Raw genomic sequence first — 17,813 nt, forward strand, 5'->3', positions numbered from 1 at the left:
TTTCTATCAGCCAATATAAACCATACTTACCATACATTGATTTTGTTTTCTGATTGTAGTCTCTTTAAAGGTAAAGCTAGAACTGAAAGCAAGAACTTGAAGCCATCTAAATGTAGAATTCTAGATTTTTATGATATTTTCCAGCCAAGACCTTCCAAATCATTCAGTTTGGTTTTCCTATAAATAAAGCCTTTCCTTTGCACGCTCATGGTTCGTCAGTTTAAATATTTGTTTAAATTAGTTAATTGTGATATCAGATCCAGCCAGCATAAACAGGTGGGTACCCAAGTGTTCAGGAATCCTGGAGAGGAATGCCAATCACATATGGAAAGTGTTTGGCACGTGCCAGGCCAACTCCTGTGTGAGTTTCTTTTACAGGGAATAATTGCACCATGTTATTCAGTGAATTGGTTATGTGGAATTTGGTTAATGGTGCTTTTACTTAGAAAACCAGAGAAATGAGAGAGGAGAAAAGGAATAAAGCAACACACACACAAAGTAATCTTTATACAGAGACAAAGACATACATGATTTTGTATGTGGAGGAAAAAGATAGATTAAATGAAAAGACAAAAGTAAAAGTATATATACTTGAAAGAAAAATTAATCACTCTCCTTAAGCCACTGATTCATTTTTAAAGGACAATGAAAATAGCTTCGTGAACAAAATACATATCGGTTCAGATAACCCCTTAATTTTGGGGAGGCAGATCACTTGATATGCACTACCATGATTGATAGCTTTTCAGGTAAATTGTCACTTATTTGAGCACAGCCTAACTGAGAATCCAAACCCTGTTAAACCTGAGGACAGGCTTATGAGAATGGAAGCCCATCCAAGACATTTTTCTTATTGCTTATCATTTTCAGATGGGGTTTAAAAACTCCTCCTTAAATCCCTACCTAATCCCTTTTTTTTTTTCTCCTAGATCATTCCAAGCCTCAGGGAATCTGTTCTCTTTACCCAGCCAAAATTGGCCCTGTAGAGCATTTGGGTGTAACCTGGTCATTTCACCGTAAAGTTAACACACCTTGTCCCAGGAGTCTGAGTGAGCAGAAAGACCCTCTGTTTTGGGAAGTGCATTTCCTGTTGAAACAGGAGTAGGTGTGTCAGATGCTGCAATTCCTTGTGAGAAAATATGCTGCTCTTTGCTGCAGGAGAGCCCCCTGTAGCTTATTACATACTTCTCATTTATCTAGAAATTTCGTGAGAAGTGCATTACTCTCAAGTTGGGAAGCCAGCTACCTTAAGAGACTGTGCTCCTGTTTTACAGGTCCTAAGGGTAGCATTGAGAAAATCAGTGCTTTAGTTAGTCAAGGGAAAGTATCTAATATATACCTAACACTAGATAGGCTCTGATATGTATGTAATTTTGTTAATTCTTTTCTCTTCTGACATAGGTTGGATTTTGTTGTGGTTTTAATGAAAAACTAAAAACGTCAGCTAGCTATTGAAAAACAGCTCACTCTGAGGGACTGTACATTTCCTTTTTTCAACAGTGGGGACAAATTTGATGCCATATGTATGACCTGTGAAAGAATATCAGAATAAATCAATTCTGGCTAAAGCACTTTGGCCTGGTCGGAATGTTGGTAGCTGCTGGCACAGCTTGTGTGAGCTGAATTTCAGCTCATCGTGAGCATAAATGGTTTACTATCTCCCAGGAGCATCCTTACCTCCTGTCTTATGTCCCTTTTCCAACGCCTGTTTTCCATTTCAGGGCAGTCTACTTCGTTCGGCATAAGGAGTCACGGCAGAGGTTTGCCATGAAGAAGATTAATAAACAGAACCTCATCCTCCGAAACCAGATCCAGCAAGCCTTTGTGGAACGGGATATCCTGACTTTTGCAGAAAACCCCTTTGTTGTCAGCATGTATTGCTCCTTTGAAACAAGACGCCATTTGTGCATGGTCATGGAATATGTGGAAGGTAAATCAGTCTCTGATGTTGGACACGTCACACCTGTACCCAGAGATTCCTCACTCTGTGTTGTTGAAGCTTTCTGTCTTTGTGTCACCTGAAGGCTGCATCCACCTGGGAACTGGAGCCAGGCAATGAGATGGCTGCAATTCCAGTCATTGTCTTCTGATAATTGCTCGTAAAGTGCATATGCTACAGTAACATTGGGAGAATCAGCGCTATTTGAGAAAAGGCTGTTTTTCTTTTTTTTTTAATAGCCTCTAATTCCAAATATTGCTTTGCAATTGATCATTAATATAGGTGATGGGATTTTCCTACTACTTTTACCGCATATCATAAAAGCATTCACTACAGTTGGTCTTCTTAAAGAACTCAAAACTATATCCTTTTGGTCTTTAGCGTTATGGTATGAAATTAAAAATGGGTTAGGGGAAAGGAAATAAATTCAAGGAAACCCCACCAGTCTTTCCGATTTTCAACTCTTTTTTATTCTGGGTCTTTTAAATAAGGTTTGTGGACTCACTCCCTTTTTTAAAGTGTTCCAAGTAATCTTATTCATCAATCGTACATTAGTTTTCTCAGTGTTTGAGTGGCCATGACTTGTTGACATGTTTGAGGTTAATAAAATGAGCAGATGAGGCAGAGGCAAAGCAGTTTACAAAGCATCTAACTTCAGCTATTGTTGTTGTTCAAACAGAATCCTGAAACTAGAGAAGCACTAAATATCCTTTAGTTCAAACTTTTTATTTTGCAGACAAATGAACTGAAGCCCAAGAAGGAAAAACTTAGTAGGTATTTAGTGGTAAAACAAGACAAAAGCATAGCTTGCTTGATTTCCACCATGCCAAGGCTTTGCTTTATTAGCCTTTCGTTGTGTCATTTAACAACGACAGCGGTGGTGACTAACATCATCACATGTTCAGTGTGTGTTGGCTTTTCTTCTTCAACCCTCATAAAGATCCTAAAAGGATGTTGTTACTCTCCTGACATTCCAGATGAGGGAACCAAGACCCAGAGAGATTAAATAGTTTTGCCTGTGACCTCTCAGCCTGTAAGTGACAGAATAAGATCTGAACTTTGGCAGCCTGATTCCAGAACCCTGTTTTTATACTGGCATATTTTAAGTTGTCACCATGTTCCTAATACTGTGTGCATTTCTTCAAAGCACAGCTCCACTTCAGAAACAAACCTGCTCTTTTATGGGTACTATCCGCAAATAAAAATGTGTATTTTCTCCACATCACTTCTTAATTAAAAACATGATTTCTTAAAACATAGTCCATTTATGAATATGATATGCTGTATCTGTGTACAGGGATGATTTTGCTATGAAATTTTGCAACCTGCACTGATGGTCTTTAATCGTAGCTGATACCATACCTGCTAAATCTTTTTCTTATGTTTTGTAGGGGGAGATTGTGCTACCTTAATGAAAAACATGGGTCCTCTCCCTGTTGATATGGCCAGGATGTACTTTGCTGAGACAGTCCTGGCCTTGGAGTATCTACATAATTACGGAATTGTACACAGGGATTTGAAACCGGACAAGTAGGTACACTGGTGAAGCACACGCAGTTCTTTTGTTGCACAATAAAAAAGCTTTCTTCTTCATTTCTATGAAAATCTTTTCTTTTAATGCTACCTTGTACATTTAAAAATTCTCCCTAATGGCCGAATGGGTTATTTTAACAGTATATATGGTAGTTTTTATATAGTATTTTTTAAACACTGTGATACTTATAATAATAACTTCCAAGAAACAAGAGAAAAAGGTGGATAGAAAGCCACGGTTAATTTAAAAGGTTGCTTTTCACTATCTAAACTTTTAAATATTGCTACATGGAATGCTGCTAATTGTTTTCTTGGTTGTTTCTGTATTTAGCATCATACTTGGATAATACTTCCGAATCCATGATGTTAAACATAGTATCATATTCTGTTTTCTTCACGGTTTAATTTTTTATTTAATTTTTAATCTATCTGGAGTGCATTTTAGTGTCTGATTTGAGATATGAACTCTTTTTTGGCAGAATGACTTGCTGTTCATTTTGACACCATTTATTAAATGTTTCATGCCTTCTTTACTAATTTGAGATGCCTCTAGACCCATTACATGTTAATATGTTAAGATTTTAAGCGTGCTAAAATTTTTATGATAAAATTGACTCACGTTCATTACAAAGAATTTGGAAAGTGCAGAAAAGCATAAAAAAAGAAAAAAAATTTAAGTCGTAATATCACCACACAGAGACAAACACTGTTAGAATTTTGGCAAATTTCCCTCCAGTTGTTTGCCCCTCACTTTTCCTTTAATTTTTAATGAAATTAATGTAATACTGTATATACGGTTTAAAATGAGATAGTCCCACTTGAAATGAAAATTTTAAGTATGTAAATTCATAAAACTGTCAGATGAGAATATTTGTGTACTCAAAAATTTAGGTTTTTTTTGCCTAATTAGTAGAAATTTAAATTAGAGCTGGAAGTTGAAATTTAAAACAATACTGCATTTTTCTTGCAAATGGATTAGTGGTTGATGCATAAGTATTACTGGGTACCCCTTCTTAAGTGTTCCCTTATTCTGAAAATTGAAAGAAGTCAGGGGTCCATATTTTAATTTTTCCAAGGAGTTCCATTGCGTTGTAAATTATGCCATATGTGGCTGTTCCAACACAAATGAGCTAAGCCTGGTCACTGACCCTCCCTTGTGAATTATATTCAGCTGCCAGAGGCAAGTATGTGATGTCTTTGTATGACTTCATCTCTCTCCAGACTAGGTTTGGTAATGAAGTTGATACCATACCAGTGTTATTAAATAGTCTTACAAATTGATGATGAGGAAAGGTCGGGGGAACCGAAATGAAAGAACCAGCCTTCAAAGCAGTTGTCGTAATGTATGTCCTTCTGATTCATAGCTTGTTGGTCACCTCCATGGGACACATAAAGCTGACCGATTTTGGACTGTCAAAGGTGGGACTGATGAGCATGACTACCAACCTTTATGAGGGCCATATTGAGAAGGATGCTCGCGAGTTCCTGGATAAACAGGTAAGCTTGATGCTGTTCTGGAGACACGTGCAAAGTGTGGTCCAGGGAAAGTATGAATCAACCTGTGCAGGCAATCTTCGCTCTGCTCCTGGCATCTTAGATGACTGTATAAGCTTTACCTTTAGTAAAGTGCGAATGGCTCCCATTTCTCTCCCTGGGCCTCTTGGAACTGTCCAGTCCCTCCACATCCTTCCCCCGACATTATGGTCTATTAATAAGATGAACGATCTAATTGCACACGAGTGAAAGTGTGAGAGAGACAAATGGAGAACTGTTTTTGTAAGTAATTCGAGAGTCTCGGTAGAGTGCTTGCAAAGCTCGTGATGCAGTGTACAATCCCGAGTGCTAAAATCGGAGCCATGGCCCATTTCCCTTTAAGCATGCCTCATTACCATGTGCCCACAATCTGTTCATGTAAAGTTACTTAAGGTAAACCCATCTCACTGTCAGGCTTTTATGAAATAACCAGGGTACGAATATATTTTGGTCATGTGACTGCTTAAAGCATCTTTGCTAGTGACTAATAAAAATGCATTATTATTTTAAATCTAAGGATTATAAATGTTTTAAAATGGTAAAACAGGTCATATTACGAAGCAGGGTCCTATTTTTAATTTTGAAATAAAACATTGCACATCATTTCACATTAGATAGACTTTTAAATTTTCCCTTCTTTCGTATTGAAGTGATCTGTGGCCTTTGTTATTTTAGAGACTTTGTTGTTATAATCGCTGTTTTTCAGCTCTTTGTCCATGAGGGTCTGCGTGCTTCAGCAGGTGCAGTGTGGGCAGGGTGATTGGCGTTTGGCCCTCCTGCTCATCTTAATCCATGTGTGTTATTCCAGTTATTCTAATATTTCACTCATTTTCTAGGTCTGCGGCACACCTGAGTACATCGCACCAGAAGTGATTCTGCGGCAGGGCTATGGGAAGCCAGTGGACTGGTGGGCCATGGGGGTGATCCTCTATGAATTTCTGGTTGGATGCGTGCCGTTCTTTGGGGACACTCCAGAAGAGCTATTTGGACAAGTCATCAGTGGTAAATATCATCAGGAATTATTTTTAAGCCACTGTTGGGAAGCAGCTATTCAGGGTAAATCTGTGTAGAGTTGCAGTTTTGCTACTGAAATGTTAACCTTTATCAAGCAGTTGAGCCAGCAAATTAAAAGAACTCACTCATCATAGCACATAACGGGCTTTCACAACCTCCAGAGGGCAATTTGTGTTGAAAATTGATCTGAGAAAGTTTTGTTAACATGGAATTTGGAAATGCACTAGCGATGTAACCAACTTTTATGGTGTGCTTTTTTCACGAAAGAAATTGGCGTGGGATTTACAAATGATTTAATTGCCATCCAGTCTCCCTTTTTCATTCCAGGGAAGTTGCACCAGGGAAGAAAAGGTTAATGTGGGTTACATTTACATAAATGGGAAAAATGGCTAATGGCACAATGAAGAAATTAACAAAAACGTAATAAACCCTAAAACGAGTGTCTACCAAATAATAAATAATGAGAATGAGAAGGAAGCCAATGTAATCCACAGATTGTTAATGATTTCATCGGTAGTTGTTATAGTGTCATGTTATTTCTGTAGCAGCTGTTCATCTTTCATTTAAAATTCAATAACCTTTAGATCTTAACCTGCAAGCTGACCCTAACTGTTGTTATGCAGCTTGTGGCAAAACTAAATGATAATTAAGTAGAATCTATTCACTGCCCTACCTGCTGTTTTTATAAATTCCCCAGAAGCATAAATCTGAACTGCCTTTCTCTTCCTGAAAGTTTGTCAGTCACCACTGACACCCCATCAGCCCCTCCAGTCTGTTCTCATCTGTGCTTACAAGGTCCAGCCCTGAAAATAGGGAAACATACATTTTGCATCCGAGGAGACTCTTGATCACATTATTCTCTGTCATTGACGTTGCGAGCCAGGCATATTTGTAAACTTTTAACGGAGTAGATTTGTGAGTTGCCTGCAGTGTGTAACCCCTTTATACAGTAGCTGAGCAGTTTATGGATTTATAACTAGGCTGTTTTCTGATATACCAAGGCCTGAATGGTAGGGAATCAACTGTTTAATTAACACAAGCAGCAAATGCTGGCTTTGTTCTCTCTCCATGCCTTACGGCTCAGATGCATATTCATGTTTTATTTTCCAAATCAGATTTAAACTGCAGCGGAGGAAGCCAGAGGCAGGCACACACAGAAATAACTCATGCTTTTATTGCATTCCCATACTCACGAGCATACACACCTATCTTCAGGCAAACTCCTTTAGAATGTAGAGCATGTTCTAATATTTACGGCAGGTTTTAAATACCTCCGTTACTAGGCTCACTTTGAATGTTTTCTTTCCTTCTTCAGTCTTACCATTTTGAGCTTTCCTTTGTCTGTAGAAATATTTATTTTTGCAAACTTGTATTTTGCTTCTTGGAGCTAAAGAACTCTATAGCTTATGGCCAAATGCTCAGTTGAGGATGGGAGAGAAAGTCTTGTTCTTAGATGAACCCTAAATGGGTGACTATCAGAAGCACAAGAGCTTTTAGTTTCGTGTTAAATCCTCTTACTAATTAGAAGCGTCCACATGTTGGGAACCAAGTCTCCCAAAGAAAAATGAATCGAAAAAGCAAATGAAATTCAGATACACTAATTGAAATGTTCTCTCCTTTATGAAAGCTCCATGTCTCACAAAACAGGATTTCTCAAACTTGACCGTGCTTCATAATCAGCTCATGGTCTTGTTGGAGTGTAGACTTTGACTTAGTAGACAAGGGGTGGTGCCTGAGAATCTGCATTTGTAATAAGCTCCCAGGTGATGCTGCTGCCGTTGGAACGCAGATGACCTACTAAGCAGTGAAGTTGTAAACTACATTTCTTCCTTCTAGATGAGATCAACTGGCCTGAAAAGGAGGAGGCGCCACCACCAGATGCCCAGGACCTCATTACCTTGCTTCTCAGGCAGAATCCCCTGGAGAGGCTAGGAACAGGTTAGAGCACAGTGTTTTAATTTTGCTAATATGCAAGAAATAATGTCTGTGTTGAGCTTGCTGACGCTTTTGTTTGTGTTTTGCTTTTGCTTGGGTAACATCTGTTAGTTGATGTAAAACATGATCACAGCACGTTACAGCAATGATGTTTTTGTTTTCTTCTGATTTAGAGTGGAATGGACACGAAGAGTGTTTGTTGTTATTTGTTTTTGTTTTTGTAAAGCAGGTATTATTTGGAATTTGTTTTGATAAACACAACTTCTCTGGAAGCACTCCTCAAAGCCACATGCAAATCTTCTTTCTCAGAAAGCATGCACCTTAAATAATTTGAAATAGGGGACTTCAGATGTGGATGTCCTTTTTTTTTTAAATAATAGGATGTGGACCCAGCAAATTACTATCCACAGGCTTTGCAATGGCTTATCAGTTCTCGAGCTGATTACTAGCGATGCCTGCCTGGGTTTGAACCCTGCTGACCCATCAAGGTGATCAGCATCACAGCTCAGACAGGTGACTTAAAAACCCCTGCCTTTCAGTATTGAGAAGATAGTAGATTTGTTTCTCACTGATTATTTTTTTCTGACTGTTCTGTTACCAGTTAGGCTTTGCCAGTCTCTTCTTGTTTCTGCTCCTCTTCCTTTTTCTTTCTTATATTCTGAACGGACAGATTTACAGATCCAAGTACAGTGTCCAGGCTGCCCCAATATGTGAATGTATCTAAATTAAACTTAAATGATAAGCATAGAAACCCACACACCCATAAAGTCTAGCCAGCATCCTTAATTTTCCTAAGTGTTTTTGACTCCTTAGTAGCTTTTTTACTTTGAGCTTTTTAAATAGAAGTATCAGAAAATATTGACAAAATAATTCCCTCCCCTAGTTGCAACAGTTCCAAATATTTATCTTACATTGTTCTCTACGTTTGCCCGTAGATTCCCCTTTCAGAGGGTCCTACTTTTTTCTTTAATATTTTTATTGATAAATCTTCACACATACATCCTATGCATGATGTAGAATCAATGGCTCACAATATCATCACGTAGTTGTATATTCATCACCATGATCATTTTTTAGAACATTTGCATCACTCCAGAAAAAGAAATAAAAACAAAAAACTCATACATACCATACCCTTTACCCCTCCCTCTCATTAACCACTAATATTTCCATTTACTCAATTTATTTTACCCCTTGTCCTCCCTATTATTTATTTATTTATTTTCCGTATTTTTTTACTCATCTGTCCATACCCTGGATAAAAGGAGCATCAGACAAAAGGTTTACACAATTACATGGTCACATTGTGTAAGTTATATCTCTGTACAATCATCTTCAAGAATCAAGGCTACTGGAACACAGCTCAACAGTTTCAGGTACTTCCCTCCAGCCACTCCAATACACCATAAACTAAAAAGGGATATCTATATAATACGTAAAAATAACCTCCAGGATAACCTTTTGACTCTGAAATCTCTCAGCCCCTGCAACTTTATTTTGTCTCATTTCTCTCTTCCCCCTTTTGATCAGGAAGGTTTTCTCAGTGCCTTAATGCCAGGTGCCAGCTCATCCCAGGGGTTCTGTCCTACATTGCCAGGGTACAGTCCTGGAAGTCATGTCCCATGTAGGGGGGAGGGCAGTTAGTTCACCTGCCAAGTTGGCTTAGAGAAGCCACATCTGAGCAATAAAATAGGTTCTCAGGAGTTGACTGTTAGACATGATTTGAAGTAGGCTTAGCCTCTTCTTTGCAGGAATAAGTTTCACTCAGGCAAACCCCAAGATTGAGGGCCCAGCCTGTTGATTTGGTCATCCCCATTGCTTGCAAGAATATCAGAAATTCTCCAACTGGAGATGTTGAATCTTTCCTTGAAAGGCTGCTTTTGCAGTTTGGAATGCTGTATTACAAGAGTTAATGATGATGCATTAAAGCAGGGATCAGTAAACTACTGTCCCTGAGTCAAATCTGTTCTACCACCTATTTTTGCAAATAAAGTTTTATTGAAACACGGTAGTGCCCAGTCATTTACATATTGTCTATGGCAACTTTATGCTGCATTGCCAGAATTGAGTTTTCACAACAGACTGTATGCCCAACAAAGCCTAAATATTTACTGTCTGACCCTTTGCAGAAGAATTTTGCCAGCCCTGCGTTAGAGAATCCAAGAAGATTTAATGCAAAGACTGTATTAATCAGAGTTCTTCAGAAGAACAGAACTAACAGGATATACACACACGTGTACACATGTATACATGCAAATGTAAATGTTAAGGATTTTTATAGGAATTGGGTCATGTGACGACTGTGGGAACTGGCTTGTCTGAATTCCATAGGGCAGACTGAAAGTTGGGAAGTCAGTGGTGACACCAGATTTCCCAGGAGAAGCCACAAGTTGGGAAGGCCAATGAAGGTGGTAATAAATTGCCTAGGAGAAGCTGGCTGGTGAAGTGAGATAGAAATTTTTCTTTCTGATTGCCGAAATCATCCATTCTCCCTTTAAGGCCTTCAACTGATTGCATGAGGAGATTCCTCTCCTTGCTGAAGTCAGTCTCCTTTGTTGACTGACTGTGGATGTAATCAGCCATAGATGCAATCAACTGACTAATGATTTAAATCTGTCTATGAAATACCCTCACAGAAACAGTCAAGCCAGTGCTTGCTTGGCCACACAAGTGGGCACCAAAACCAGGCCAAGTTGACATGTGGAATCAGTCATCAGAAGGGCTCAACTGGGAAAACTTCTTTGAGTTGAGCCTTTCCCTAAAGGAGTATGTACTTTTCTGTCTTTTTTAGTGAACAAGTGGATACTTGACTCCAAACGTCTGTAAAATAGCAATGAGGTTAAAAATATAAACCCAAGAGTCAGATTGCCTGAGTTTAAATCTTGACTGTGTGATGATGGGCAAGTTACTTCACTTTTTGTGCCTCATTTCCCATCTGTAAAGTGGAGCTGTTAGCGGTACCATCTCAAAGGATTACTGTGAGGATAAAATGAGTTAATCTATGTAGGGCGCTAAGAATGAGGATGCTGCTGCTGTTGCTTGTATTCTTGTTTTTAATTTGCTGTGTGTATAATCCATGCTTTCCCTTTGGGACATATAATGTGCAGAAATGTTGACGGGGCCCCTACTTTTGAGCTGATTAAACTCTTTGAAAAGAGTGCTTTGAATTTCTTCCCACCCTATGTAGTTTTCCACTTATCTGAAGTGACTAGCCAACTTGTTATTTCTCTGTGCCCTGCAGTCAGGCTTGTTTTATGGCTCAAGAAATATATGTAGCTGTCAAAAATTTGTGTCAAGTTTGTGGATGGGGCGGAATTTTGCAGAACAGTTTTTCCCCGCTTGAGCCAAGTATGAGAAGCAGAGGCATTTAAAGATTGCACTGCTATAAAACAAGTATCCATTTATACATCCGGTTCCACTGTCCCAGAAATTCGTTGTCCTTTATTATCACTAAAAATATATTAGAATGTGTATACTCCTTCAAAAGGAGACTCAGAAGTCACTTCAGTTTTCAAGTGTCAGTGAGAAGAGTTTTCTCAGTTAATATTTTACTGCCGTTTTCCTCCTTCAGGTACTTGGATTCTTGATTGGGCTTAATTTAATGAGACGGTTCTAAGATAATGGTCAGCACATCCCATGTATATGTATCAGATAATGCAAGTTATTTCTCTGCAGTTTCCCTTAACTGCTACTTTTGGTCATTTAAGGGTTTTACAACCTGAGGAACTAATCCCCTAACAAGCCCAAAAGAGACATATAAAAGACCCTCCCCAAGCTCTCAGCATTATCAAGAAGCGCTTGCCAAACAGGCTGGTCCAACGTGACAGGTCCCAGAAGGGCCCAGCGAATGAGGCTGAGACTCCCACAGGTCTGCCACGCTTCTTCCAATGACAGCAATTTGTATTTAATGCGTATTTAGCAGGCAAAATAATGCACCGTGAAAATGTGCAAATGCACATTTGCCCTAGAGACTAGAAAGGCTGAGAAAAGGAGTGTGAAGAACATAATGGATGTTTGAGAAACTTCCACAAAAGGAGAGAAAAACTCAAAGGCGAGCATTAATGCTAAAACATAACTTGCCATTTGGGAGCTTGTCCTACTAGAGCTATACTTTTGAGCTCAGTGTATTGAGTGGCAGCCTGGGCTCACTGGACTTTAGAGCTACTCAGATGTGGCTAGCATCCCTGTACCAGCTATGAAGTCTTGAGTAGTCACTTCGATACCCTGAGTCTCAGTGTCCTTTGCTGTGAAAATAGGCATCTTGTATACATCTCACAGAACTGTCATGGGCAGTAAATGCAAAAACGTTCATGAAGGCATCTAGTATATGCGCTTAGTGCATAGTAGAAGCTTAAGAAATATCAGTTTCCCTTCCCTTCATTGTTCTTTTTATTTTTTTTATTCATTGTGCATTTTTACAATGAGAGTTCTCATTCACGTGAGTTCCTGTCTCTGGTGATTTTTATCTGGTTCATACTGCTAGCATTTGTATTTCACAAATAGTGAACCCAGAGATCATTTTTCCCCAGTTTGATAACTTTCTTTCCTTCCCTGTCTTTCCAAAAGGGCTTGAAAAACAGGATCCAGTGATAACCAGCTTCTCAGTGGGGTCCAGAGGGCAAAGGATGGGAAATGTGAACTGAATCAGCAATGGGCTGGGACACTTTGGGGAGGTCCCATTTGTCATCATCCATAGAGATGAAGGAAAGGCTCTCACCAACTCGTGGCCCAAAGGGTAGCAGTCAGGAGAGTGAAAAGCCTGACACTTTGGTCTGGAGTGCCCTTAACTCTATAGAGAAACTGTGTTTTTCTGGGTGGAGTGGAGCAGCCTGGAGGGTCAGAGCCATGTCCTTTGATATGGGCCCATGAGCAGCAGCTGAAGTGTTGGTCATTATGGAACCATCCCTGGTCTAAGAGTCTATATGCTTTTGGCCACAAATTAGGGATGGAGTGTCTAAGCACAGCGAGGGAGTTGGATAGATAAACATCGAAGTCCTTTGTGCTTCTTTGCAAGGAAAGGGCTCTAGAAGAAGATGGTTCAGACACCTGTGTTTGGGGACATTGACTGGAGCTAGCGGGGAGCTGGCATGCAGGTGGGCTGGAGTCAGACTCTGCAGAGGTGCCGTGAGAGCAGCCACGTGAACTGGGCGAACATTTGGTTCTCCATTGTTGGCAGTTGTGAATCTGTTTTCAGTGGAATACAAAAGAGATAGCTGAGTGGAGCCCACATTGAAATATGCCTCCTTTTATGTGGTCCATAATCCTGTGGCACTGGGGTTGGGCGTGGGTGTCTGTAGACAGCCTAGCATTGGCCCTGGCCCCCTGATACTTCCTCTCTCGGTGAACTTGGTCTGGTCTCCTTTATTGTTTACCCCTAGTTTCTCCATCCCAAATTGGGGTTGATTATGCTTAGCCCATGGAGTTATTCATCCTCAGCGACTTAAAGGAAGCGAGGTACCTAGGACATCTAGTGCAGTTTGCCACAAATTCAGACAGACCTCAGATCATAGCTTCTGATGCACTTGTGGTTGTGACTACCCTCGGACTTTAGCATGGTGCTATAAATGTGGAAAACGCCTGGATAAAGTCCTGAATAAGGATTCCAGTCAAATGCTTTGTAAAAAAGAATAATTCTCGCTTTCTTTGGCAATTTCCCGCTTTTCTCTCCATTTCCATTGTTTTCAGAACAATGGATTTGGCTGGATTTGGAGCTATAGCAACATTGCAAGTGTTAGAGGGGCCTGTAGGGGGCCAAGCCCTCCCCACATTTCTCTGAAGCTCACGGAGAGCTCCCCTCCCCGATCCATAGCCCATTTTCAAACCAGCTTGCGTTTCGTCCTTGTCCCTCTGTGCCCCACAGAGGACACGATGAGAGGAGTGGGTGACAAGACAATAAAGAGGCGTTTGCATCACAACTGGAGGAGCATCGCCTGGCAGTGAAGCCGGGTAGACCTCGGTCGGTCGTGGTCTTGGGAGAAATCCCTCTTCCCAGCGTATTTTTCGCGATTGGTTCTTTGTTAGCTCTCTCATCAGCAGTGTGTGTGCTGGTGGCAGGGAGAGGGCTGTGACTCCATAGTGTGTGTACTGTTTTCTCTTTACAAGCAGTAGTATTTTGGATGGGATATGTCCTTCAAAATCGTTCTTGAAAATCATAAACAGAATTAAAAACTTTATTTCATTTAACTATGTTACCAAACTTGGCATGAACTTAAGAACTGTGATTGATTTTCACCAGTTTCTTACTTAAGAATCTGTCATTCATAGGATCTAATTCCTGCCTGTGTTAATGAGCAGTCCAGTACGAGTGATGTTAACTGTCGCGTAATATTTAGGGCAACCATCGTTATTAACCTTATCTCCAGAGGAAATATTGCAGTGAACACCTTTTGCACCTTCTTAGAATTTCTTTGAGTCTGGAATGAGTGAGTCTGCTTTGGGCCAACCCATGCCCACATCCCCGGGTTCGGTATAATATGAATTTAATTGGCCACATCATTAAACTTGGAAAAATAGAGGAACTCATGGAAAAGTCAAAAAAGAAAAACTGTGCCATAAAACTGTTGTGAGCAAAATCAAATCTCCTGCTGATAAATTGGGGGGGGGGCGGAATTTCGGGGTTTGGGTTGTAGAATGAAAACGTGAGATCTCCATGACTTCCTTACTGGTCCGCGGGTAAGTTAGAATGAAAACGTGAGATCTCCATGGCTTCCTTACTGGTCCGCGGGTAAGTTAGAATGAAAACGTGAGATCTCCATGGCTTCCTTACTGGTCCGCGGGTAAGTTAGAATGAAAACGTGAGATCTCCATGGCTTCCTTACTGGTCCGCGGGTAAGTTAGAATGAAAACGTGAGATCTCCATGGCTTCCTTACTGGTCCGCGGGTAAGTTAGAATGAAAACGTGAGATCTCCATGGCTTCCTTACTGGTCCGCGGGTAAGTTAGAATGAAAACGTGAGATCTCCATGACTTCCTTACTGGTCCGCGGGTAAGTTGTATGCTTGAACACTGATGTCTGCCTTCTCTTGAGTGGATAGTTCACTATGTCCCCCTCTGCTCCCCCAGGTGGTGCCTATGAAGTCAAACAGCACCGGTTCTTCCGTTCCTTAGACTGGAACAGTTTGCTGAGACAGAAGGCAGAATTTATCCCGCAACTGGAATCAGAAGACGACACAAGTTATTTTGATAGTATGTGTGTTATCTGATATAAAACATTATTTGGTGTTTTCTTTATACAACGTTATCTACACTTTTGATGGAAACTTCCAATCTAGAACATATGAGTTCTTAAACAGGATGTTGATTTGATATAAAAACTTATAGCAAAATGTCCAAATTAAAAGTGAAATTCTGAGTAATTGGAGCTTTTCCCAAACATTTCTCTGCAGCTCGGTCAGAAAAGTATCACCATATGGAAACTGAAGAAGAAGATGATACAAATGATGAAGACTTTAATGTGGAAATAAGGCAGTTTTCCTCGTGTTCACATAGGTTTTCAAAAGTAAGTGAAATGTGGGGCGGGCCACGATGGCTCAGCAGACAGAGTTCTCACTGCCATGCTGGAGACCCGGGTTCAGTTCGCAGTGCCTGCCCATGCAAAAAAAAAAGGTGACATGTGACATAAATATACAGAATCTCTCTGATGGAATCTCCTACAAGCTAATTAATTGGGACCTCTAAATAGTTGAACAGAACGGTAAAAACCACCACGGTTTTGGTTTTTAGCAATTGTCTGGGCTTAAAATTCCTTTTTGCTGTAGGAAAAGTGACTTCATATCTTGATAACCCAGTCTGAGTCCCTACACCACTGTGAGTGTATGTTTCCCTGTTTCACTCCACAAATTAAGACCCTTTTTTCTTGGAAGCACGGGCTTGCTGTCAGGGCCAAGATCTCTCGAATGTGTGAGAGCCAGTTATATGATGACCTTCCTTTGCACGCCCTTGGTGCCAGGCTGTAGAGCCATCCCTCCATTTCTTTCATCTTTTAATCAGAAATGTCGAGCTTCAATGTGTGTGGAGGCCTCTACTAGGTGTGACTGTGGATACAGCACTTGGTCCTTCACATAAATAACGGCACTTGGGGATAGCTGACTGTGCAATGAGAAGGTCTTGTAACCAGTACTAGAAATTGTAATTTATCTTAAACAGGCAGTAGGAAGCGAAGCTAGCACCATAGAAACAGTGAAAGATAATAAAAACTGAAACTTGAGAACAATGTTTTTGTTTTTATTTAGAGTGGTAAGATTTTAAAAAAGCAAATTTTAAAAAACCTGATAGTCCTGAGCCAGGGCAGAACCCTAACAAACTGGGAATGAATATAGAGGGCAGCCTGCCTCCCTTTTGCTGTTTTCAGTAGCTACGTATTTTCTGTTACCATGGCGTTTTGCATGGTTATTGTTCAGCCTTTCTATAGCAGGTAGTGACTTTAAAGTGTTCTGAAGCCTTTTCTGAGTGACTACCTGGAGTGTACCAGTAAAACTGGCCACCGCTACCATCCCTGTTGATTAGAATAGCATAGAGAAACAGAGATTTCCCTGGAAACTGTGGTGGCACATCTGTCCTGGGGCAAGGATAAAGATTCAGTGACACTGGGTGATGGGCTCAGACCAGCCCCTGGTCTCTGAGCCATCGAAGCTGCCTCCTTAACCACTGCTTCCGCCTCTACCTCTGGATAGTATTTCATTTCCCCTCTGTCTCCTGTCCTTTAGCCATCTTCCTCCCCGTGCAGGTTCCCCATCGAGGTCCTTGATCCAGGCAGGTAGATTGTAGGTGGTCTGAGGGCCACCGCCATGAGCCCAGCACATGGCCAAAGCAGTAGGGAGTGCTGCCTGCCCCGGCTTTGCAGCCTCCTGTTTTACCTTCCATCTTCCTTGTGGAACAGTAAGATTCAGAGGTAGACTGAAACCTTAGGTTTGCTTAACCTCTGATCCTCTTCGGGCATCCCAGGGACAACATATGATGTGGCCTGTCTGTCAATGTGATTTCTATGGCTAACAAGTATCTCTGACTTTTTATGACCAAATATCTATTGCTTTTCCCGGCTAATACTTGAAACTGTTACTTACTCTCCTCTGTACAGTCAATTCCAACTCATTTTTCTCCTTCCTACTCTGACTGGTGGCCACTGAATTTTTTTCTTGGTAATTTTCTTTTTTCTGATTGACTTTATGGTTAAAAAAAGTAATCTAAGATATGCATTGATTTGCAGGTCTAGAAATGCCATTGCATGTGTGGATTTTACTTGCAGCTGAGATATGATGAGAGAACAGGATGAACTCACAGCTTTCTCCTCCAAATATATACATATATATTGGCCCTTCATTTCAGAGCTCAAGTAAACAGCATGGGAAAGCACTTTCTGAATACATGGTCCAAATTCAAAATTCATTCGTACCTTCAGTTTTTTCTGCAAAGATTCTGCTTTTTACCTAACAGACTCTTTTAAGAAAGTATTACTAAGCACTGATTATTTGCCTTCTAGGTTTTCAGCAGTATAGATCGAATAACTCAGAATCTAGGAGAAGATAAAGAAGACTCTGGAGGCAAAACCAAAAGTACAACATTGCCATCCACGGAAACGTTAAGCTGGAGTTCAGAATACTCTGAAATGTATGTATGTTAAATGCCTTTTAAGTAATGTCAGAAGCAGTAGCTGTTGGAGCAGTAGTCTCAAAGTGTAATGAGCCTAGAATTACCTGGAGGCTTATTGAAATTGCTGAGCCCCACCTCCAGAGTTTCTGATCCAGTAGATCTGGGATGGTTCTGAGAATTGGCATTTTTTGGCAACTCCTCAAGGGATACAGATGCCCCTGGTCTGGGAACCACACTGAGAACCACTGCACTAGACTTGTCTTTGGTTAGGC

The 17,813-nt window shown here is 40.5% G+C and overlaps 1 protein-coding gene across 33 annotated transcripts in view; it reads left to right on the forward strand.

Annotated features, from left to right (window-relative positions):
* Positions 1–17,813, forward strand: part of MAST4 (microtubule associated serine/threonine kinase family member 4) — a 632,749-nt gene that overhangs the window by 589,489 nt on the left and 25,447 nt on the right. For all 33 annotated transcript variants that reach the window (XR_013158026.1, XM_077117360.1, XM_077117394.1 and 30 more), the window contains 8 exons: positions 1,722–1,930; positions 3,331–3,469; positions 4,837–4,969; positions 5,842–6,007; positions 7,856–7,957; positions 15,016–15,138; positions 15,339–15,451; positions 17,432–17,559. Coding sequence is in view for 32 of the 33 variants with exons in the window: in XM_077117360.1 (XP_076973475.1) it covers positions 1,722–1,930; positions 3,331–3,469; positions 4,837–4,969; positions 5,842–6,007; positions 7,856–7,957; positions 15,016–15,138; positions 15,339–15,451; positions 17,432–17,559 (1,113 nt within the window). In the remaining variant the exon portion in view is untranslated. The remainder of the gene's footprint in view (positions 1–1,721; positions 1,931–3,330; positions 3,470–4,836; positions 4,970–5,841; positions 6,008–7,855; positions 7,958–15,015; positions 15,139–15,338; positions 15,452–17,431; positions 17,560–17,813) is intronic.

This window comes from Tamandua tetradactyla, chromosome 9 (genome assembly GCF_023851605.1).
Source record: "Tamandua tetradactyla isolate mTamTet1 chromosome 9, mTamTet1.pri, whole genome shotgun sequence".
Lineage (NCBI taxonomy): Eukaryota > Metazoa > Chordata > Mammalia > Pilosa > Myrmecophagidae > Tamandua > Tamandua tetradactyla.